Source organism: Crotalus tigris, unplaced genomic scaffold, assembly GCF_016545835.1.
Source record: "Crotalus tigris isolate CLP2741 ecotype Arizona unplaced genomic scaffold, ASM1654583v1 scf7180000021260.452406, whole genome shotgun sequence".
Classification (NCBI taxonomy): domain Eukaryota; kingdom Metazoa; phylum Chordata; class Lepidosauria; order Squamata; family Viperidae; genus Crotalus; species Crotalus tigris.
Window position 1 is genome coordinate 326,310 of NW_024098422.1, and position 24,227 is coordinate 350,536.

The following is a 24,227-nucleotide window of genomic DNA, read 5'->3' on the forward strand; positions in this document are numbered from 1 at the left end:
CTTAGATTATGGTGCCTGGAGTTTGCTGGGGATATGGAGTTCTTACAATGCATCCACCCTCCAAAGATTTTCCACTTTATAGAAGATCACCAGGAAAGCTGATCCATGATGGTGTTGATATGCATTTTTTTTTACCACCTGATTGGGAAATGACAAAACCTCTCCAAATGCCTACCTTCAGGCATTCATTGATTGAAGGAGAGATAATAAATTAAAACTGAGACCTTATCTCAAATGTCTTAGGCCTGGATTACCTAAGGCAGGGGTAGGCAACCCAAAACACTCAAAGAGCCACTTGGACCCGTTTCCCACCGAAAACAAAACACCGGGAGCCGCAAAACCCTTTTGATATCTAAAATGAAGATAACACTGCATATATCCTTTTTTACTTTTATTATAGGTGTGTGTGTGTGTGTGTGTGTGTGTGTGTGTGTGTGTGTATGTATGTATATACCGTATATGCCGGCGTACAAGGCGACCCGGCATATAAGACGACCCCCGTCTTTGTCACCAAGTCACATTCCTAGAATGTCATCTTATATGCCGGAAACTACCAGTATTTCCAACATATAAGACAACTCGGCGTATAAGACGACCCCCGTCTTTGGTGCCGATTTTAACACTTGCAGAAGTCGCCTTATATGCCGGCATTTATGGTATACATACACACAAAGATAAAAAAGGATATATGCAGTGTTATCTTCATTTTAGATGTCAAAAGGGTCTCTCTCTCTGTGTGTCTCTCTCTCCCCCTCCCTCTCTCTCTCTCTTTCTCTCTCTTTCTCTCCCCCCTCTCTCCCTCTCTCCTATCTGCTGCTCACCTGGCAAGCTGGCTTCAATCTGTTCTCAACAAGCTCAGGGGTAGGCAACCTCGGCTCTAGGGAAGCGCTATTGCCTCTGTCTGTCTCTGGCTCTCTCTGCAAATGGCAGAGGAGGCTGGGAGCCACAGGGGAAGGCTCAAAGAGCTGCATGCGGCTCTGGAGCCGCAGGTTGCCGACCTGTGACCTAAGGGAATGCTAACTTCTAGATCAGTGTTTCTCAACCTTGACAATTTTAAGGCATGTGGACTTCAACTCCCAAAATTCCACAGCCAGCATTGCTGGCTGTGGAATTCTGGGAGTTGAAGTCCACATGCCTTAAAATTGTCAAGGTTGAGAAACACTGTTCTAGATCAACCTTGGCAACTTCAAGATGTGTAGACTCCAACTCTCAGAATTCTCCAGCTGGTATGCTGGCTGAAGAATTCTGGCCGTTGAAGTTCATTCATCTTAAAGTTGCCAAAGTTGAGAAACACTGTAATAGATTGTGTCCACCTAGCAATGCCTTCTTCACTGATTTTCTGAGGTCTGGAATGCACTGGAATGCATTCATTTTTGAAATCTGTAAAGGATTGTTTTTAATCCTTTAAAAACTCAAAGGATTTTTAACTAGGGATTAAGATAAGTTGAATAGTATTATTTGCATGCTTTATCCTTGTTAATTGGTAGCCTATATATGTTTAAACAAAATAATTAATGACTTATGTTTGCATGCATCAACAAGGAAAACATTCTTTAAATTTCTATTTATTATGAATGAGCAACCATGTTCATTATGCAGTGTGATCACTCTGTCTTAATTCTTCCTGACAGTGGGAACAGCTAAAAAAACAACCTGAGTGGTTCCATCTGTGATTTGTTTAGCTTTTGTATGAACAGGATATATCATGTATTTCTGTCTTAAGCCTCAATCTTAAGGCAAAAATATATTTTATTGTATTTATTGATCTATATACCTGCCCATCTCTGGGTGGATTGCCAGTGTTGTAAATCTTGACTTATAACTTTTTGGAGGTGGTGGAGAGAGGAACCAGGATCTTGGGTTGCACTGTAATGCTAAAGAAGATACTGATGAAGCGATCCAGGATTTTTAAATTTTTTTTACCCATTTCTGTTGCCAGAAAGCACAAACAAATATTTTCAACAAGATGCCTAAAGTCAGAATTCTAAAAAAAATGTAGTTTATTGTTGGTACTAATGCCATTCCAATGCATGTGATTTGTGTGCATATATTTACACACAACTATTTACATACATACATACATACATACATACATACATACATACATACACACACACACACACACACATATGCATACAGTTTTGCATGACTTCTTGCAGATTTTAATTAGATTTTAAATAGCATCACTTCCTGAATGCGGCAAACAAGATTGCAGTCCTAATATTATACCAGCCCAGATCTATATACTTTTATTAAGTTAAGTCAGCAGAACATTCTCTCCTCCCCTTCACTGCTTGTGTAACACATGACAGCTGTGTAGCAGTCTAGTGCAAGCCTATTCTGTTAAAATGTTCCTTAACATATCCACTTCAATCAACAACATTTTGCAGTGCCATCTAGAAATCTGAAAAAGAATTATGAAATCATTAAGTCAATAAGTATTCAGAATCTTGCCTTTTAAGATGTAAAATATATTTCACCTTCCTTCATTATAAATACTATTCATCATTATTCTTTACTTTCAACAGGTACACATTCACTGGTATATACACATTTGAATCCCTTGTGAAAATTATTGCAAGAGGCTTCTGCATAGATAGTTTCACTTTTCTTCGTGACGCATGGAACTGGCTAGACTTCAGTGTCATCATGATGGCGTAAGTGCCACAATTAGGGTTATTCTTGTCAGAAGTCATATATAACTATAAGTGAATATATATAATTTTGTAGTATATAAGAAGTAAGCAAAAAGGAAAGAATTCTGTTATAGCTAAAATGTTATATAATGTATAAATATAATTTAGTTGATTCATTTTGATCAACTTACTGTATATGGGTATCTCTTAATTAAATGAGGAATCAAAATCTATGTTGTCCAGATATTCTGGTCAGCAACTCCAATAATCTTCGATACTTAAGCAGGTTTGTGTGGGAGTTGTACTCCAAAATATATGCAGACCATGAGATTGCTAACTTTTGGTTAGGTGAACTAACTCTAACTGAAGTATATACAGCATTCACAAAGAGAAAATTCAAACTTTCAGGATTTTTTTAAAGTAAAAGTCTTTTTTAATGTTAGAGAACCCCAGTATTTAGCCAGTAGTGGAAATGTTTTTTTTTTTTAAATCTACTAATTTGTGGTTTTTCTGAAATTAATGCTTTACATCATGTTTAAGAATAGATGCCTTAATTTTAGCTTGTACAGTAAAATCCACTATAGGGTTGATCAGAAATAAGTCTCCTTGGTTCAGTGGCACTCCCCCGTTCCCCACAGTACAGGAATTTGTGATGTCCCTTTAAAGTCCAATATTTTCTCAGATGTATACAGATACACCTAGTTTAGCAACCACAATTGGGACTGGCAACTCAGTAGTGAAGTGAAATGGTTGCTAAATGAAATCACAACAGTGCCTATCTGATTTCGGCTTTCCTTTGTGTTACAGATCTGGGTAGGTTGTAAATGGGAGGATAGGACACAAAGTTACTTTTTCCACCACTGCTGTAACTGTGAATTAAATGAGACAGTCACTAAGCAAGGACTCCTATATAGTCAACTGTTCTAATGCTCAGATTCAGGCATCTCTTAAATTTTCTACCAATTCTTGGACCAGGGGAGGAGGAGTCTGAGATAGCAAATATCAGCCTAGCCCTCGCAGCTGTATACGGTGACTTTGACTTTAAAACATGAGACAGTCTTGTTACTTTTTTCCTGTGGAGCTGAGGTGATGCTCGTAGGTGAGGAAAGAGAATGGAGAAAAGCAGTCAGAGAAGGTAAATCATAACTCCTATGGAATGCCACAGTGGCACTTTTCCCACTTTAGAAAGATGACCTAAAAAAAAACCCTGAATCAGAGAAATGTCATGTCTGCAGCTGACATCCCTTAGCCACTTAACGTATTCCAAAATTTGCCTGTAACCCCCACCCTCTATAATGAGAGGGCCAGCACAACCAAACAAGAACTTTGCAGACTATTACATTGTACTTCAGTTTCTATATGGCACATATTGCTGGTGTGCTGAGCAAGTGTTGTTACAGGAACAGGCTGTTAGTAAAGCTGATCTATTGCATTACAGTTCTCTTTCAAGAAATAAAGGACAACCATATGATTTCAAATAAATAATAATAATAACCTCATATCATCTGAAAGACTAACGCATTTTTATGCCATTTCTTTTATCCCACAAAAAGAAATAGTTAGATACTTCGTCATTTTTTTTATACAACAGATGACTATGGCTGCTTTTGGGGTCCACGTGTCCTGGATAATTGGTCCTTACCTCACCTCAATTTTCTCTAGAGTTGGAAGCAATGTTCGTTACATTGTGCTCACCCTAATCTGTTTAGAACTTTGTTTTTTCCACACTGCTCATTGAAAATGGGTGGGTTTTTTTTTTTAATTCATGTTCTAATTGCTATTATCCTGGTTAGTTTCCCTCATTATTTTTGTGATGCTAGATCACCTCTTTTTCTATCTTCTATTTCTCCCCACAGCCAGATTCTTACAGCTGATGAAGATAGTCAGCTGTTCATATTTGAGCCCATATTAGAGATGTCCTTGTCAAATTATCCTTATTAAATTAGCTGACCTGTGATAACTGAAACACTGAAAATTGTCTTATTTACATCTTTGTTTCCTCTCTTTTTTTTAAACACTTCAAAGCATTTTACATTTGAAAGTTGTTTCTCTGCAACTGAAGATTACGCTCTTCTTTTCAAGGCAGGTGACCCCAATGGTGCCATTAACTCTGGTTTAATTCTGCAGGTATATAACAGAGTTTGTAAACCTAGGCAATGTTTCAGCTCTGCGCACCTTCAGGGTACTGAGAGCTTTGAAAACTATTTCTGTAATTCCAGGTAAGGCAGTTTGGTGTTAGGTGTTGGGTTGCAGCTCCCTGTGAGTGATGTACCGCTGTTTGTAGTTGTTGTTTTATTCCTCGTTCCCCTTTTGGTGTGTGTTATTGTCACTGTGTCTTTTTTTGTGTGTGACCTCCCTCATTGCAGATATGTCACAGAGTTTGTGGACCTTGGGAATGTGTCAGCCTTGAGAACTTTCAGAGTTCTCCGAGCTTTGAAAACTATCTCTGTCATTCCAGGTGAGAAATGCTCTAAGAATGACCGTGTCTTACACTTGCCTTCGCTTCCCTTTGCCTTCCTTGTCACATTTCAAAAATGGCTGTGGCACATTTCTGATAGGCCTTGTGGTTTGCATGAGCATAAAATATAGTATGATTGATCCTCAACCAATCCACTCAAAGCACTGCTGCAAAACAAAGGATTATAATTCCACTAATAGAATAACTTTATAGTTTCAAGGGTTTGGACGCATTCATCTTAACAGTTATGCTTTCCTATTATCTTTTTATTACAATTAGGTAAGGTAACATAAGGTAACGTAAGATAACATAAGATAACATAAAAGATAACATAAGATAACATAAAAGATAACATAAGATAACCTTTATTGTCATTTTTTTACTGTGGGCACAATGGCACACATCAAAAATGAAATTTAGTTGCCCGCTCTCAAAGTGAAACACATACATGATACACACCTAAACATACTATATACAACATATGTATAGACCCACACCCCTACCTATACATAACAAATAAATATTAAATACTGTCCATCTTGAATATATAATGGAAGGAGGAAGCTTGAGAGTTCACAAGGTTAATTCAAAGATAAGACAAATAAAATGCAATGACAATGTAGTAGGGTAGGTTAAAAGCAAATAATATAAATGAGCAAATAAATGAACACACACACAAACATATACACACACACAGACACACACACACACACACATGAGATGTGTTTGAATATTAGTAGTTCAGGCTATTTGTTTGATCTCTGGGCTGGGTAATTAGGCTGCAAATGTTTTGTCTAGTTCGGGGGAACATCTTCAGTACGGTTTGAATTGTGTTTGGTTTGTTTCGAATGTTGCGTCTGGTATTTCGCATTGAAGATGTCCCCCCGAACGGAGATGAAATGTTTGCAGCCTAATTACCAAGCCCGGACATCAAACCAACAGCCCATACATATACATATATAAATATACCGTTATCACCCTGATACGCCACACTGGGCAGGCCTCCAGAGAGTTCTTTATTGCTCCTGGAAAGGGTTAACGAATGACCCTCCACTGACCAGTCAGGCTCCACCCTCAGTCCCCCAAACAACAGCCCTTAATTACTTAGCAAGTCCACAAGGCAAAAGTCCGGACAGAAAGCCAGGGCAGTTCTCAGAGCGAGGCAAAGGTCCACGACAAGGAGCAGTTTTCCGAAAGGGGCCCAGTGAAACAAAAGACAAATGCAGTTCACAAACAAGGGCACAGTTCAAACCAAAAGGCAAAGAGCATTTCTCAAAACAAGAAGGGGTCCAAGGCGAGGCAGGTCTGAAGGGAGAATCTTCAGGGCTAAAGCAAGCCACGAGCAGTCCTCACAGCAAGGCAAAAGCAGTCTTTGATACACAGGGCAAAAGCAGTTCTTAAAGCAAGGCAAAAGCAGGCAAAGCTGAGGGAGTGTAATCCTAAAACAAACATGGTGTCTCCTTAAATATTATTTCCCAGGTGAACGTGTGGGGAGGGGAGAGGCGCCTTCCTCCCAAGTAGTCACATCGCCCTTCACTGACTCTGCCTTCTTTCCAATCTTCACACTCAGGGATCGGGCAGGGGAGGCTTTTGCTTGTCTCCAGAGTTCCTGAGTTCCTCTGCTCTGCTGCCTGCCCTTTCTGTCTCCTCCCCCCTTCCTTGCTCAGCCTGAGCCCTCTCTTCCTCCCTGCCTACTCTTCCAAGGCCCAATGGACCAAGGACTGCTTCGTCCTCATTTTCAGGTCATTCCTCCTGAGCCATAGAGACTGCTCCATTCCCCTGCACCAGCCCCTGCTCCATCTCCTCCTTCTCACACTTGGGCTCCAACAGGGCCGTGACATATACATAAACATATACATATACATATACATATACATATACTGGAGGCTAAAACATATAAGGAAAGGTTGATGGAATTGGAATGTCTAGTTTAATGAAGAGAAGGATGAGGGGGGACATGATAGCAGTGTTCCAATATCTCAGGGGCTGCCACAAAGAAGAGGGAGTCAAGCTGTTCTCCAAAGCGCCTGAAGGCAGGACAAGAAGCAACGGGTAGAAACTAATCAAGGAGAGAAGCAACCTGGAACTAAGGAGAAACTTCTTGACAGTTAGAACAATTAACCAATGAAACAACCTGCCTCCAAAAGCGGTGAATGCTCCAACACTGGAAGTTTTTAAGAAGAGACTGGATAGTCATTTGTCCAAATTGGTATAGGGTTTCCTGCCTGAGCAGGGGGTTGGACTCAATGACCTCCAAGGTCCCTTCCAACTTTATTATTATTATTACATATACATATACATATACAGTGAAACTTTGGCATGAGTATTTATTACTCCATAAATACATAAATTGGCTTCTTAATTAAAATTTCCATTAGGTATTAAAACCCATCATGTCACAACTTTATTCATGATAAACAAGACATTTTCTTAGGATGCCTTCACCTCTAATGGGTGAAGCAATCCTCAAGGAAGGCAGTGATACAATACATAGGCTGTCGATTTGAATGAGCTTATAATTTCAGATTTTAGATCTAATGCGGAGACTGTGTATTGCTATTCAAAATCATAAATGATTGAAAATGAAATGTGAGCCCAAATAAGTAAGTATCTCTTACGCTTGTCACTTAAAATTGAGCCACATATTCTATTTTGCCTGCCCATCTTTTTAAATGATCTGATGGGTAGCAGAATAATTGAAACATTGCCTAGCTCAGTGATGACGAACCTTTTAGAGACCGAGTGCCCAAAAATCGCCCTGCATCTCTGCCCACTCTGTTCCTGCCCCTGTTCTATCCCCCCGCCCTGCCCCGCTATGCTCCCACCCACCTGCCTGCAGGACCACCCATCTACACGGCCCACCGTAGCAGATCGCCCAGGCGGCCCAGCAGCATCATGGCGGCCATGCCCTCTGCCCACACCTCACAGCATTATCTACGCGCGACGGGGCACGAGGTTGGAGTCTTGTCCCTGCTTCCATGTGCTTGGCTGCGCTGCTCCGTACAGGCCATGCCTGGGGGCGACTCTCCTCTGGGGGGGCTGCTGGTGAGGAGGGGGCCATGAGAAAGTTGTGACATGATGGGTGTGCCCACAGAAAGAGCTCCGAATGCCACCTCTGGCACGTGTGCCATAGGTTCGCCACCACTGGCCAAGCTCATTGATGGCAAACCTATGACTTATGTGTCAAAAGTGACACACTATGATGTTTTGGGTGATACATTAGCATTCATCAACACCTGATCACAATTCTCAGCAGTATGGACTTTTTTCATGCAATTTTTGGAGGCTGCGGAGACTGCATGAAAGTGGGGCGTGCTCTTGTGCGGTCTCTGGACCCACCAGAAGTTCCATGCAAGAGCCATGCTCTCATGGGACATCCAGAACCTCCAAAAAAATCACATGACAATGGAGTGTACTTTTGTGCAATTTTCAAAAGCTGCAGAGGTTGTGAAAGAACTTTCTCCAAAGCCACTTCAAAAATGAAGGCCTCGTGTTACCCACAGCATCCCTGGGTAGAGGTCTGTCGAGAGAACACCTCCTGAAGATAAGTGGTGTTTGGCCTTTTTGATGATGGTGGTAGTGCTAGGCCTGATGCTGAAGTCTCTACTTCAGGCCCAAACTTTGTGTGGCCGCAGCCGTGTTTAGGGGCAAGGGCTAGATAAGGGGGAGATAGAGAATTGCTTCTCTTTTGTTCAGTGGAAGTGGTGATACACCAGTAGAGACCAACTAGGTATTTTCTGAAGTTTTGACACAAGCCCAAGGTTCAAAATCAGTGGCCAATGTACTAAGCTTACTTCACCCCACCCACTTTTACCCATTATGCAGTTGATTAACTTCAAGCAAATAGCAGGAAATATAATGTTATCACAGCTGGAGAAACTGATATCTGATACAGTATCTGGAGAAACATCTCTGAGAAAGGAAGCACAAGAGAGAGTTCTCCCCTGCAATTTTTTTAAAATTGTGCCTTCAAGTCACAAGTCAGTTTTTGACTGCTGGTGACTGCCTGGACAAGTCCCTGCAGTTTTCTTGGCAAGATTTTGGAAGTGCCTGCTTTCTGGGGGCTGAAATGGGCCATGGGATAATTCAACACAGGATAACTCAAGAGAGGGATAAGTGAATTGCTTATCCCTGTCTTGCTTGCACAAGTGACAGGCCTGAAGTCACCCAGCTGCAGTGGTGGGATTCAAATATGTGAACAACTGTTCTCTATGTGGATGCTGCTTCCAGAAGTCCATTCTGGGCCTGGGCAACAAAAAATTAGCTACCGGGTCTGCCGAAGTGGTGCAAACCGGCTGAATCCCACCACTGTCCAGCTGGCTTTGTGATGAAGAAGGTGCTAAAACTCACAGTTTCTGGGTTTCTAGTCTGATACTACAACATTTAAATGGCTCCACTGCATCTTATCTCACATATATATTCGTAATAGTAAAGCCATTTTTGCAATTAAGTTCTTAGATCCATTTCACGAATGATGGTGCAGTCACATATGGCTATTCGTTATTCATTTTGTTAAAATTATCTACTCCAATTTTCCTAGTGAAAATAAAGTTCCCAAAGCAGGTAACGGTGTAAATATGTGTAAAATACATATTTTAATTAAATTATAAAGGTGCATAGTAAAAGCACAATAATTAAAATTGCATCAGTAAAGCAGGGAGAAGAACATCTACTGGAACAAAACTAACTTAAGAAAAGCAAAACGGTGAGTACAAATGATTGCCTTCCCAACAAATGTAAAAAAAAGTGGCAGTAGTCCATATGCTTGCAGCTGCAGTTTCAAAGGCATCCCTTACATTTACTTTGGGTTTGTCACTGTAGCCCAAACAAGATATAATAAGGAATATGTGATTTTAAAAATTCCAACAACAGGCATAGTGGGATACTGTTGGTCTCAACAGTTATGAAAGGAATGCATGCAGAATGCAGCTCCCTATGTCAAAGCAGCATTGGGCTCTGGAAGGGTTGTTTGTTGTTACTTATCAAAGGAACACTTGCAAAAAAAGTAATTACAAGCTTAAAACAGAATACATCAGAATGAGCAGCACCCTCCCAAATCCTTCTAAAGTGGAGAGCTTTGGGAATTGTTGAAAGCAACAGTCTGGAAATATTAATATCAATTACAGCTGAGGGAAATTGTGAAAATAGACTTTGACTCAGGAAATGAATGAAATGAAGAACTGGGAATAATAAACATGTCCAAAAATGCTTGAAATAAAGTGAGAAGTTAATAAATTAGGCTCATTACTGTGCATAATTCATGCATAGTAAATTATAAGTTAGAATAAATGTTAATGTCCATAAATTAAAATAAATGTGTATATGAATTAAATGTGCAAATAAATTAAATCAAATAAATTAAAAGACATGGCTTATAGCAGAGGTCTCCAACCTTTCCAGGCTCGTGGACCAGAAGGAAGGAGAACAGCTTCAAAATTGGTGTGCGTGTGCGCGCGCACAGGGCCATGCACACTGGCGCAGCACTAGCAGCCCCGTTCGTGCATGCTGCATGTGCTGGTCCCATGTGCATGCGCAAACAGGCCACACAAACCACCTGGGCTAGCGGAACATGCACAAACAGCTGCAGAAACCAGCTCCGTGCTAGCCTCCCTGTTTGTGCCTGCATAGATACATGTACAAGCATGTGCGTGAACACTCAAACACACATACACACACACACACAGAGAGAGAGAGAGAGAGAGAGAATCTGAATTCATCCTGGAACACTTGGAATTGTCAAAGAACCTTAATAAACCCTCAAGATGGGTGATTTGCTTTTAAATCCTATCCTCACCAAATATAAAAACATAAAAACACAACTAAAAATGCAAAAAAAGTGCATTTTGGACAATAAATTTAGTAGTAACATGCCTGATTTACTTAGTCAAGTAAATTATCCATTATTAAATATAGAAATGCAAAAATCGGTGCAGCCTTTTAAAAATAAATGTGTCTAAAACTATTACCAAATAATCCAGAAAGTGCATAGCAGTGTGCTGGTCCACAAATGCAGTTCTGGAGTACCCCAAGCAGTGCTTGAGTATATGGTTGTTACTGTGAGATCATCATTTCTCCTGAATATGTTTACAGGTAGAGATCTTGATAGTCATGTCTTATATTGTAATCATGTTAAAGGGCACAGTAAGCTTCAAAGCCAGGCACAACCCCTTCATCTTTGCAATATGCACTTGTGGAAGACACATGGCTATAACCACAATAATCTATATGGTAGGTTATCTGTTATAACCCAACAGATTTGGAGGGCAGAAGATTGCAAGACAGTAATTGAAAATACAGTGCAGTAGGAGTGCTGATAAAGCATATAACCTACTCCCAGTTTTTAACAGATTACAGTTGTTAATTGATTAGGTTCTTGTAATCTATCTCACACCTATCTAACTGCCCTAGTTTTCCCTTCTTTTTTCCCCCCTCCGCCTCTTCCCTATTTAAATTATATATCACCTTAGCTATTCCATGCATGTGAAATTTATTTGTTCTGACATTTTCAATATACTTTCCTGTATCTTGCAAATCTTGCTTAAACTTTCAGAAAGAGGAGCAGTAGCTGGGAGCATGTCAAAAAAAAAATCTGTATAAGCTCTCAATTAATTTTGTCATTCTGCAAGATGATGCTGTTCATTCAGTTAAAATCAGATGTTTCATCACATTGGGCATGCCAAAAGTGTAGCATAGCATCATTTTTTTTGATGTACATTCTTAAGGCAACCCTAGAACCAAACATTGGGCCTATTCTTAGATTATTTTTGTGCAGTGGGGTTGAGTGGGTAAGGAGCATGTATGCCTGAAGCCTTGTACTGTAGATGCTTAAAACTCTAAAAACCCTTTTCCAACCCCACCTCCCCACCCCCGCCTCAACTTAAGATCTGGTTTCCAAAAGAGCATCAGCTGTATCAAAAGTCTTTTTGATTCATTGATTTGCTGTGATTAAAGGATAACAAAGGCTTTTTTTTTTTTTTTGGAAATCTTTCTTTCTTCATAGTGGTTCTAATAAAAACTCCTCCAAGAGCTTTTAAGCCAAATTCTCCTAAATAACATAACTAGCTTCTGTTTATATGCAGAGACTTTAACTTCTGCATATAGTTTAAGAAAGATAAATGTGAAAGGATGGCTTCTTACGCAGGGTATTTTCAGTTCTTATTTATCTGTCCAAAATTTGCTCTCTGAGCCATTACACAGTATCTCAGTTCAAAATGAGATGAAATTTGCCTCATTTGGAATCCTGAATACATGCTTACGAGTAAAAGACTATGACATCTGAAAATTGATTGGGGGGGCAGGTAAGCTCTGAATGCTTTGTTAACTTCTTTCACCCTTATTTTTCATTGTTTAAGCAAATTAACACTATGCTTGGCATTCATGACACTGATTTCTTGGAAAAAAAGAAAGTGAAGGTGATATTCATATAATTTTCTGTGAATGACTGGGGAAGTACATACCAGCACAATTGAATACCGTACTGTGTAAGAAAGTTCTCACTCCTGGCAATGCTGCTTTATTATCCAGAGAAATCCTTTTGGTGGGGGAAACTTCCTTTCCTAGCTTCCTTTTTAACCATTGATCTGACCAACTTATTAAGATGGGAATCTTTTATCTGGTAGCAGCTTCTAATAAATCCATCCATCTTCCCTGTTTAACATCCTGCTCCCTATTAATATAGATTTCTTTGGACAATAAAACAACTTTCCAAAGAATCAGGAAATTTTGGTGTATTATTCCATTGTGCTGATAGGTATATCCATCACCACTTATTAAAAGTTAGGCAAACTTACGTTTTCTTTTCCATGCCATTCATTTGTTTTTATTGATTGCTTTTTATCTTGCCAGTCCTTACAGATCATTCTGTTTGTCTTTACTTCTAATCCGAGCATCCTATAAGGTTGTTTTGTGCTTAGGTCTATGTTTCCACATAAATATCATTACTGGTTTGTTTCCTATTTTCAGGTCTGAAGACTATTGTGGGAGCCCTGGTCCAGTCTGTGAAGAAACTCTCTGATGTGATGATTTTGACTGTGTTTTGCCTCAGTGTATTTGCTTTAATTGGGCTACAGCTGTTCATGGGGAATCTAAGAAACAAATGTGTCGTCTGGCCCATCGATCTCAATGAGACCTACCTAGAAAATGGCACCAAGGGATTTAATTGGGAAGAATACATCAACAATGTGTGTAGGTGCAACCTTTTGCTGCCATCATTTTCTCTGTCTTTATTAACTGTAATATTTACTGGACTACCCCATGCACACTTTGATTAAGGCCAACAATTACTGTACTTTGAATGGCAAGTACACATCTTGATCTCTACTTGCATATCTTTTCCTTAACAAGCTATATTTGCATATTGTCTTCTTACCATTGTTAAAATTCCTTTGATGTTCCATTAGTCTTAATCCCTTTAAACATACTGACTATGGGTATTACTTTTATAATCATTGTTCCCTTGGTTTGGCAAAGTGTATGTGTTTATTAAAAATGATTTAAACCAAATAATGCCTTTATAAATGATTTTGGGAATGGCTTTATACTTGGGATTTCTAGACTGGTTTAAAAAATGGCAGAACACATTTTAACTGGCATTAGAAAATAAAATTACAAATCTCCTGTCAGAATAGTGCTTTGTATTTACAGGGTGGTAACGGGATAATTCAGCCAGCCATAGATGATCGTGGACATGTGCCCTTCCTAATCACACTTGCTTTATGAAATGGCATAGACTCCAAATAATTCTTGACACTGTGGTATCTGAAAAGCTAGCACTTTTTAAAATTTATTTGGTGTGATTTAAATCCTTTTAATAGTAAATGTTTTCCAGGGAAATTATGTGAAAATAAAATGCTAAGAAAAATCAAGGATAAAATATACAGCCAACTGCAAGCAATGCTCGGAGGATTCTGTCCCTCCATTCTCCAGTTCCATCCAATTAAATTTGCGGATTGTATCTAATCTCTAGGGTTTAATTCCTAAAATGTACAAGAAAAAAAATGATCTTTGCCAGGTGCTAAAAGATAACAGTACAAGCATCAGGTAGCATCCTTTCTAATATTCCAATTAAAGAAGCTTTAGATCAAAAGTATACTTGGTCTAAATGTCTGTGTTCTTCCTCAATATGCTTATTCTTATGTGCTTTTCTTTATCTCCTCCAGCAAATTTTTACACAATACCTGGGTTTCTTGATCCATTGTTATGTGGTAATAGTTCTGATGCTGGGTAAGTTTTCAGCTCAATTGAGCTTTATTTGCTCTTCCCCATAGCCAGTCTTTCTTCACTAATGGGAAAATAAAAGTCAGCATACATAGATTAATCCATATATAGACTTACATGGATTTATTTATAAAGCAATCTGTCTACCCAGTGCTAAGAGACCTTAGGCTGTTTGAAAAAATAACCTCTTTTTTAATAGGAAGCTTATTAATAATAAACTATCTGAGACCCGTGGTGGCACAGTGGTTAGAATGCAGTCTTACTGAGTCAAGGTTGACTCAGCCTTCCATCCTTCCCAGGTCGGTAAAATGAGGACCCGATTGTTGGGGATGATACGCTGACTCTGTAAACCGCTTAGAGAGGGCTGTAAAGCACTGTGAAGTGGTATATAAGTCTATGTGCTATGGCTATTGCTATCTGTCACCATTAGCTTTGTAAGGCATGAACTCCACCTTGCTAAAGTAGAGGATTGGGATTGGAATTGCACTTGTTCTCTTCACCTACATTTATTTGTGACCTCATATGTGAATAGGAAGCTCACTCAATCTTAATTACTCATTGCCTCAAGTCAAAAGAAATGGAGTACTATAACTGTTGGTAATTACACTGTCATCTTATGTTGCAATCTTCCCAATTGCCAGACTTTGCTTAAATGGGGTGCTTTGCAAATTAGCTCTTTCTTGAATATTTGTGAAATATTGATGCAGAGATGAGCACCGTCCAATTGGTATTATATTTTGTTTTTTGTTCTAAAGTTGCATTTACTTGTTTCTCTGAGGTGGCATATTGGCTTGGTACAGAAGGAATTAAGATTGTCATGACCAATGAGTATATACTGTACGTGTCAGCCTTTTGACGTTGACCAGATCAGAATTCACAAGATTATTAAAGCTATAGTTTTTTGCGTTAGGCTAAAATAAACAGAATTTATTGTAGATTTTTTTAATCCCACCTTTATTATTTTTATACAAAACTCAAGGCAGCAAGTATACTTAATATTCCTTCCTCCTCCTATTTTCCCCGCAACAACAATCCTGTGAGGTGAGAGAATGTGAATGGTCCAAATCACCCAGATTATTTCCATCCCTAAGGCAGGGCTAGAATTCAGTCTCCTAGTTTCTAACCTGGTGTCTTAATCATTAGGCCAAAGTGGCTCCCTGTTGTAAGTCTGGTTGCGTTTTCCCTTCATTTGCTCTTATACTTCAGGGCAGGCATGTCAAACTGCTGGCCCATGGGTCAGATACATCACGCCGAAACCGCACCTATCCCATTGCCAGCAATGGGGAAAATGTCACGATACATCACGTGACATCGTGAGTCTGACATGCCTGCTCCAGGAAGTCAGGAGAAATGAGTCTCTTAATATTTTCCCTGTTTCCAATTTGGACATGCCACTATAATCTTCTATGAATAATTTCCCCAAGGTCATCTCTGTGGTTCCCTACAATATGACTTTTGCATATTCGCCTATACAAGATATACTATCTTTTCTTATTTGATTAATTGCAGTTGGGTTGAACCCCAACATCTGGGACTTATTAAAAACAACCCAAGTGGGAGAGGTTGTCCTAGATGAAAAAAATCATTCTAATAATGTTGAGTCAGTAAAAATAATGTTGATATTACCAATGATATTTGGTAATATCAATCAGTTTAGCACAAAACTGATAGTCAAAAGAGAAACTGTGAAAATGACTATGGTTACTCTTTGCCTTTGGAACTGGATATTTTCTACTCTCCCAAATCTGAAACATCTCCTTCCATCTTGTCTGCAGCCAATGCCCAGAGGGATTCACGTGTATGAAAGCAGGGAGGAATCCAAACTATGGCTATACCAGTTTTGATACTTTTAGTTGGGCCTTCCTGGCCTTATTTCGCCTCATGACTCAGGACTTTTGGGAAAACTTGTATCAGTTAGTAAGTATGTCTATCCATGATTTCTTGCCTTAAAACAGGGGATGGGCAATGATTTAATGGCTAGAACTGAGTGTCCAGAGTCTGCAAAAGTTAGATTTACAATGTAAAGAAGGTGGGAGCCAGAACTGTTTTTTCTCTATTGCAGGAGGGAAGTTTCAGAATTTTTCTTGGCCCTGTTTTGGGATTTGGCTAGATATAAATCCAAGGCTTGCAGTTTAAGTTCAGAGATTCTTCTCTCAAAATCGCAAGAAACTGGCCATTTTTCCAGCAAGAAGAGCTCCTTGGTTCACAATCAGGGTTTTAAGTTTTATACACCTCTGCCCTGCTTTGCCCTGCCCTGCGCTGCCCTATGTATCACTTACAATTTGAAGAATGTAAAGCAATTGTATGTAATGCTTATGGATGCTTGACAAAAGGAACTTCTAATGTTGGAAATATTAACATTAAATGGTATTAGCCAGGTGTTAGTGAAGAGGACACTTGCTGTTATTGGCAACAAAATAATGTTCGTATTAGATCGATGTGATGATGGTGACTTGAACTAGCTGCTGCAAAACTTCAGCTCTGGTAGAGAGAGGTATAGAGTCATATACAGTATGACTGCTTCATTCTTGAAAAGATTATCAGTTCTGGTGGGTAGAGATCATGAATGGTTTTTCCAACAGAAAGGTCGGTGAGAAATAAAACTTATGGAGGCAGGGCAGCAGAATGCATTAGAGGAGAAGCAGGATATATGTAAAACTGAAATGCAACATCTTATAAGTCACTTGTAGACAAAGCAAAACATTAATTCCATGTACCAGGAATACTAGGGATATCTATGCAATGAGGAAGAAGCAGTGCACTATAAATTCTTTTTTACTTACAATTGCTCTCCCTTCTTTACAGACATTGCGAGCAGCAGGAAAAACCTACATGATCTTTTTTGTCCTCGTTATTTTTGTTGGGTCATTCTACCTGGTGAACTTGATTTTGGCTGTAGTGGCTATGGCCTATGAAGAACAAAACCAGGCTACATTGGAAGAGGCAGAGCAGAAGGAAGCAGAATTCAAGGCCATGTTGGAACAACTGAAAAAACAACAGGAGGAAGCCCAGGTTTGTTTCTTTCTTTCTTTTACCCCATTATATAAAAAATGGTGTTAACTATGAATACCAAAATTTTGCTTCCATCTAAAACCTATGCAAATATTCTGAACCATTTAATTCCACCCATTATTTCATAATGATGTTACTTGTTATTTCTTGCCCCTAATCCCATTAATACAGAAAGTTTCCTCAACAGGTAGTCCTCAGCTTATGACCATGACTGAGCCCAAAATTTCTGTTGCTAATTGAGACATTTGTTAAGTGAGTTTTGCTCCATTTTACAATCTTTCTTGCCAACTGCAGTTGTTAAGTTAGTAACACGGTTGTTAAGTGAATCTGGCTTTCCCATTGACTTTGCTTGTCAGAAAGTCACAAAAGGTGATCACATGACTCTGGGACACTACGACCGTTATAAATACGAGTCAGTTGCCAAACATCTGAATGTTTATCATGTGACCATATGGATGCTGCAACAGTCATAAGTGTGAAAAATGGTCATAAATCACTTTTTTCAGTGCTGTTGTTACTTTGAACAGTCACTAAACAAACTGTTGTAAGTTGAGGACTACCTGTAATCCTAATAATACAGAAAAATGATGCTGAAGCATTATCCTTACCAATGCAGAATTGGAAGTTGAAGAGTATTCAGTTCATAGTCGGACTCTGATAAAACACAGTGATGTTGTTCACATGACATGCTGTGCAAAATTTGGTTAGGAATATGGCCTGAACCTAGACTGTGTCTGTAACTGAAATTAAGACAAAAAGTCTTAACCGCCATTTGAATTATGGCCTGCAAAAGTAGACAATTTCTGTGGTAACATAGCTATTGCTCTGCTTTTCACAAGCTCCATCCTACTGATGACACCACACTAAAGAACTGCTGGAAATTCCTAGGGAAAAGTTAGAATAGTTACTAGGCACCTCCACGAGGATTTTAGGAAATCTGCCCAGAGACACAGAAGAGCCCACCAAAAGTTAAGATACATTATGAGGTAAATGTCTTCAACCAATCAAAACCACTGATGTAATCTGTAAGGCATATACACCTGTTGTGAGGGTATGTAGGGGTCATTTGCTTTGTCACTCTAGTCCAGTGTTTCTCAACCTTGACAATTTTAAGGCATGTGGACTTCAACTCCCAGAATTCCACATGCCTTAAAATTGTCAAGGTTGAGAAACACTGCTCTAGTCCAACGATGGCAAATCTATGACACATGTGTCAAAGGCGACATACCTTAACATTTTGAGTGACATAGCAGTGTTCGTCAACATCCGACAACAACTATTCTTAAAAAGAATAAGGTGTACTTTTTGTGCAGCCTCCAGACTCTTTAGAAAGGAATTTGTTTACTCGTGTTTTATTTTTGTAATTATTTGACATTTTTTTATACATTAGCACGCATGACTGGACTGTATGGTTTAAAATAAATGAATATATATTTTCCCCTTGTGTTTGTGTGCGACAGGCCAGCGGAATCAAGTTAGGGGTTTTCTAAATTTTTGATACACAGAACCCAAAGTTTGCCATTACTGCTCTGGTCCCAGGTGTGAGCTCCACAGAATAGAAATAAAGTTTGAATATGTTCCCACTCACATTTGTGTGATTATTAGCTAACTCACACCAATGAAACAAACCATCCAACTTTGGGCTGGGCCAATACTACAGTGCTTATAGAAGATCTAGACTTTATCTGAAAAGCCTGACTCTTATCAAGCCACCATACTCCTGTATTCTTGTTGTGAAGGAATGGTTATCCACAGATCACATAGTTGGTTGGCATATTAGTTAGAAGGGGAGGTGATGTAAAATTGCCGTCAACTAAATAATCTGTGATGTGTCCTATATAGAAGTTAGTATTATATGTGGACACACTCAAAGTCTGAAGACTGGAAAGTGTTTTCTCCCAAGTTCAGATAGGCCTATTTACATTAGGTAAATCACTGTGAACTTTGTCAGCTGTGAGATTATCTCAAATGGCCTCCTTGTGGCTAGACTGGGTAGGCCTATCCCTGAGAAAAAAATATGGAGGGTGGCTTCTACCTTGCAGGGAAAAAAAATTCTCTTTTTTTCCCCTCTTTTTCACACATACTCCATGCCTGGTGACCTCATTGTTTTAATGTCAGCATTATAATGTATGGTGATAGGAGCATTATTTGGGTGTTGTATTACTATGGTTAAAAAACTGGAAAGAGACATGATTTTTGCTGATCTGCTGAATATACCATGTATCTACCAACAGATTCATTCTCCTGAATGCTACTCCTTGCTTGATCCTGTGTTAGTTGATCACTTTCCTGACCTTTAGAAATTCATATAGATGATAAGATAAGATAAGATAAGATAAGATAAGATAAGATAAGATAAGATAAGATAAGATAACCTTTATTATCATTTTTTTACTGTGGGCACAACGGCACACATCAAAAATGAAATTTAGTTGCCCACTCTCAAAGTGAAACAGATATATATTTTAAAATCTTCACATTTCTCTTTTTCCGAAGGCTGCAGCTATGGCTACCTCAGCAGGGACCGTGTCTGAAGATGGTGTAGAAGAAGATGGTGGGGGAAGGATGTCCCACACCTCTTCCGAATTCTCCAAGCTCAGCTCTAAGAGTGCCAAGGAGAGACGAAACAGAAGGAAAAAGCGGAAGCAAAAGGAGCTCTCTGAAGGAGAGGAGAAGGGAGATCTTGAGAAAGTGTTTAAGTCAGAATCAGAAGATGGAATGAGGAGGAAGATCTTCCGCTTGCCGGACAACAGACTTGGTCGGAAACTCTCCATTATGAACCAGGTAAAATCTCAGTTCCATAAACAAAACTTCCAAATCTAAACTTTATATTGTGCCAGAGCTGTGTGAAAGAAGGATGGACTGGAGTCTTTATCCACCTTTTCAGATAGCTGTGCAACATGTTCCCCTTTTATAATCAGTATTTTAATTTGATTCTGTATATGCAGCAGTCTTTGATACAATGAAGGCCTTGCTTCTGTTCCTTCACCACCTTGCTTAAGCTTCGCGGCTACTACAGGTAGTCCTCGACTTACATTTAGTGACTGTTCAAAGTTACAGTGGCTTTGAACAAAAGACCATTTTCACACTTATGACCATTGCAGCATCCCCATGGTCATGTGATCAAAATTCAGACAACTGCTTGCCAACTGACTCATATTTATGACAGTTGCAGTGTCCTGGAGTCATGTGATTACCTTTTGTGATCTTCTGACAAGCAAAGTCAATGAGGAAGCCAGATTCACTTAACAATCACTTTACTAACTTAACAACTGCAGTTATTCACTTAACAACTGTGGCAAGAAAGGTTGTAAAATTGGGCAAAATTCACTTGACAACTCTCACTTAACAACAAGAAATTTGGGCTCAATTGTGATCATAAATTGAGGACTACCTGTAATCTGCCAAGTCCAAGGAGTAAATGGGACTACCAAGCTACGACAAGAGAAGTGAAATGTAAATTATGTATTTGATTTGAAATAATTGCCCAATTGCTTGATGACAGACCTCTAGTATATTTGTGAAGTATTTTCATGAAGGATTTATTTCCTTTCCAGTTTTTTTTTTTAAATCCAGGATGTCAGTTCCTTCAGTAGTGGTACTCTATGGATTCTTGCCTCTGTTGCCCAATTCCAATTTTGTCTTCTTCTTTGTTTTCCCTTTCAGTCACTGCTTAGCATTCCAGGATCCCCATATCTCTCTCGACACAACAGTAAAAGCAGCCTTTTCAGCTTCAAGAGAGGGTTCCGGGATCCTGGATCAGAGAATGAATTTGCCGATGATGAGCACAGCACAGTGGAAGAGAGCGAGGGCAGGAGGGATTCACTCTTCATCCCAATCCGAGGCTATGACAGGAAAAGCAGCTACAGTGGTTACAGTGGTTATAGCCAAGGAAGCCGGTCATCACGCATTTTTCCCAGCATTCGTCGGAACGTGAAGCGGAATAGCACTGTGGACTGTAATGGTGTGGTCTCCCTGATCGGTGGCCCAACTTCCAACATCCCCAGCGGGCGTCTTCTGCCTGAGGTGAAAATAGATAAGGCAGCTACTGATGACAATGTAAGGAAGTCAGTGAGTAGACAGTCTAGGCATGGCGGTCTGCCCTTCTTTCTGCATTCCTGTATGCCGCCAAATGGATCCCTGATGGAATGACTAGAAATTGGTTTGACATATGATCGTCTGAACCCTCTTTCCAAATTATTCTGCTTTTAATTCTTATTTTTCCTTCTACCTATTCCCATTTTCTTCTTCCTATTCCTTTGGACCACTAAGAAAATGATGGCTTGGAAGATTTTTTTTTTAAAAAAAAAAAGAATATAATACTGATAAATGTGCTATTTGTTACATCAAAAATGTGAAATTATCTGAAAATTACCTAGAAAAAGATCTGGGTATGAATGAGGTAGAGGAGATATTTTTAAATCCCACATGTATAAATAGAATTAATTCTGTGTAATATTTTTCTCACAAATTATTTCTTTCCTTTTTCAAGAAACTTTAGTTTATAGTTTTAAAAAGCAAGATGGTTGAAATAAAATGTAATAAAACTTCCCTTCACTGCTCTGTAATCCATCAATAACAGCATTATTTCAGAATTTTCAGGTTATCGAGAAAAAAAGATGATTTTCTCATAGTGAAAATAAAGAGACTGCAGGTTGCTCTTCACTCATAATATGTCAGGCTGAATCCCAGTAAGATCCAATCCAGTTTAATTCTTTACTGGTTTTCACCTAGTGCAGTGGTGGCGAACCTATGGCACAGGGACCAGAAGCGGCACACAGAGCCCTCTCTGTGGGCACGCGCACCATCGCCCCAGTCCTAGGCCTTCAGGCCTTCACCGTCCCCCCAGTCCTAAAACCTTTTCGCTTTAGGCCTCTGCCGCCGTGTGCAAAAAAAAAAAGGTTCAATCAATCAGTCAATTTCAACTTCTTGCGGGGAAAAAAAAGATCTTGCAAAGTGGGAATTGATTGACTGAACTTTTTAGTCCTACCCAGTCTGCCATTACCACTGCAGCCACGCCCACCCAATGGGCCACACCCACCAGGCACCCGACGATGCATAAATGGGTTTTGGGTTGCAGTTTGGGCACTCGGTCTCTAAAAGGTTTGCCATCACTGACCTAGTGGACAGAATCTTTCCAAGCTAAAATTATAACCTTCTCTCCTACTAGCTATAACTTGAGAGGTTCTAGGGTGGGGCTACCCTGAACCTCTTCCCCCTTCCAGCTCGGAACTATGCAGTCTCTTAATCTGGGCCACTTTTTGGGACAGCTCTCTGAGTTTGCAAAATATTCCTCCTCTGCTGCTGCACAGGTGCACATTCCACCACATAATAGTAGCTCTTGTAATTTGGAACACTGTAGAATTTCCTCTAAAAGATGATCAATATAGTTTTTTCTAGGGCACAAAATTATGTTGGCTATTAAAAAGAAAGAAAGCTTTGCCTAAGATAGCTGGTTTAAAGAGGAAAAAATGGCAGAATTCTCCATTTTTAAAAAAAACCCTCTTATTTATTATTTATTCATTCTTAATTTAAAAAACCACATTCCTTCGTGAATAGAAAGAATAAGAATTCAAAACATATTAATATTAACAACGGTGGAATAGGGAAAATATTAGGAGATTTATTTAATGTATGTTTCTGCTACAGTCATGAAATTATAACCTATTGACATATATGTTTAAAAATAAAAAAGAGTAAAGGAGAGGTAAAAGATCAGATATACTGTATCCATCACCGTCACAAAGTAAACCTTAATGGTATAAACTTTTAATACAAATTTATAGGGTTATTATCCCTATATCAATGGTATAAATACCGTTATTAATATCCAGATGCAATTTAGGCTGACAAAAGGCACATGAGTCAGGAATCCCAACTTGGACTAGAAAAGTGAAAGAAGGGGATTTATTTTGAAACACTAAGAAAACTTTCTTTTGTCTTTGGATGAGGTACATAACTTCAGTCTTGCTTCTCGTCTGTGAACTCCAAGCTCTTTTTTTCCAAAACACAAAAAATGAAATCCCAAACAACTTTAATTCCTGCAAGCAAAATTAAATCATTTCTCCCTGAGAATGTTTGAAGCCTTTCCTAATTAATTTCAGTTTAGTCCCCACCCTTTCCCCTAGTTAGCATGTTACTATACTGTGTTGTTCTAGAATTTATTTCTCTAACAGCATGCAAAAATTATAAGTTGCTAACAACAGCATGATGCATGGAAAAACATTATGAGATATATTGCTATGTTACATACCAGTTTCCTGATATTTTCCTTGCACAGGGATTTCCCAAGCAGTGCTTTTGTTCAACCAGTCACTACATATGCGAAACCATTTAGGGAATATTGACTACTCACCAGATAAATAGTGGCTTCCCAATAGCAACATATGTAGATCATAAGCAACAGATAATGAATTTGTTTGTCCTAAAGCTATAGTGAATCAAATTATTTGTAATATAATATAGTTGTGTTTGTCTCTAATTACAGAGAAACATGAAAGGAACAGTCGAAATTAAGTTGCTACTAGAATCAACCGTAGACAAACACAAACAATACAATCACTCTATGTTTCTGTTTATGCCCATTTAATTTTCTTTAATTTCATAGATACAAAACTGTACTCTAAATGATGATCTAGTGATGTTTAGGATTAAGCTAGGTATGTACAATTTGAAAAATTCTTCTAATTTTTTTTTGTTACTGCTGAGTCTGAATTTGACTAAAACTAAAGAGGAAGATTTTTTAACCTTTCCTCATGGATAATTTTTTATGAACCAAGTTTTCCCATTAATTGCTTTTATTCTTGCAGGGGAAAAGATTTCCCTGCAGCAAGAAAAGAAGCAGGAGGATAATTTTGACAGTGGAAGTCACATCTGCTATATAATCCAGATCTGATAGAGGAGTA

General features: G+C 39.0%; 1 protein-coding gene across 11 annotated transcripts in view; it reads left to right on the top strand.

The window, feature by feature from the left end:
- The window catches only part of SCN8A (sodium voltage-gated channel alpha subunit 8), a 139,280-nt gene that overhangs the window by 55,478 nt on the left and 59,575 nt on the right, over nt 1–24,227 (top strand). For 5 of the 11 annotated variants that reach the window (XM_039369813.1, XM_039369820.1, XM_039369814.1 and 2 more), the window contains 8 exons: nt 2,529–2,657; nt 5,003–5,094; nt 13,057–13,278; nt 14,253–14,316; nt 16,086–16,227; nt 17,116–17,322; nt 19,819–20,106; nt 20,989–21,381. In XM_039369813.1, the coding sequence (XP_039225747.1) occupies nt 2,529–2,657; nt 5,003–5,094; nt 13,057–13,278; nt 14,253–14,316; nt 16,086–16,227; nt 17,116–17,322; nt 19,819–20,106; nt 20,989–21,381 (1,537 nt within the window). Of the gene's footprint in view, nt 1–2,528; nt 2,658–4,763; nt 4,856–5,002; nt 5,095–13,056; nt 13,279–14,252; nt 14,317–16,085; nt 16,228–17,115; nt 17,323–19,818; nt 20,107–20,988; nt 21,382–24,227 lie in introns of all 11 variants that reach the window. The other 6 variants (XM_039369818.1, XM_039369821.1, XM_039369819.1 and 3 more) reach the window with 4 other exon arrangements.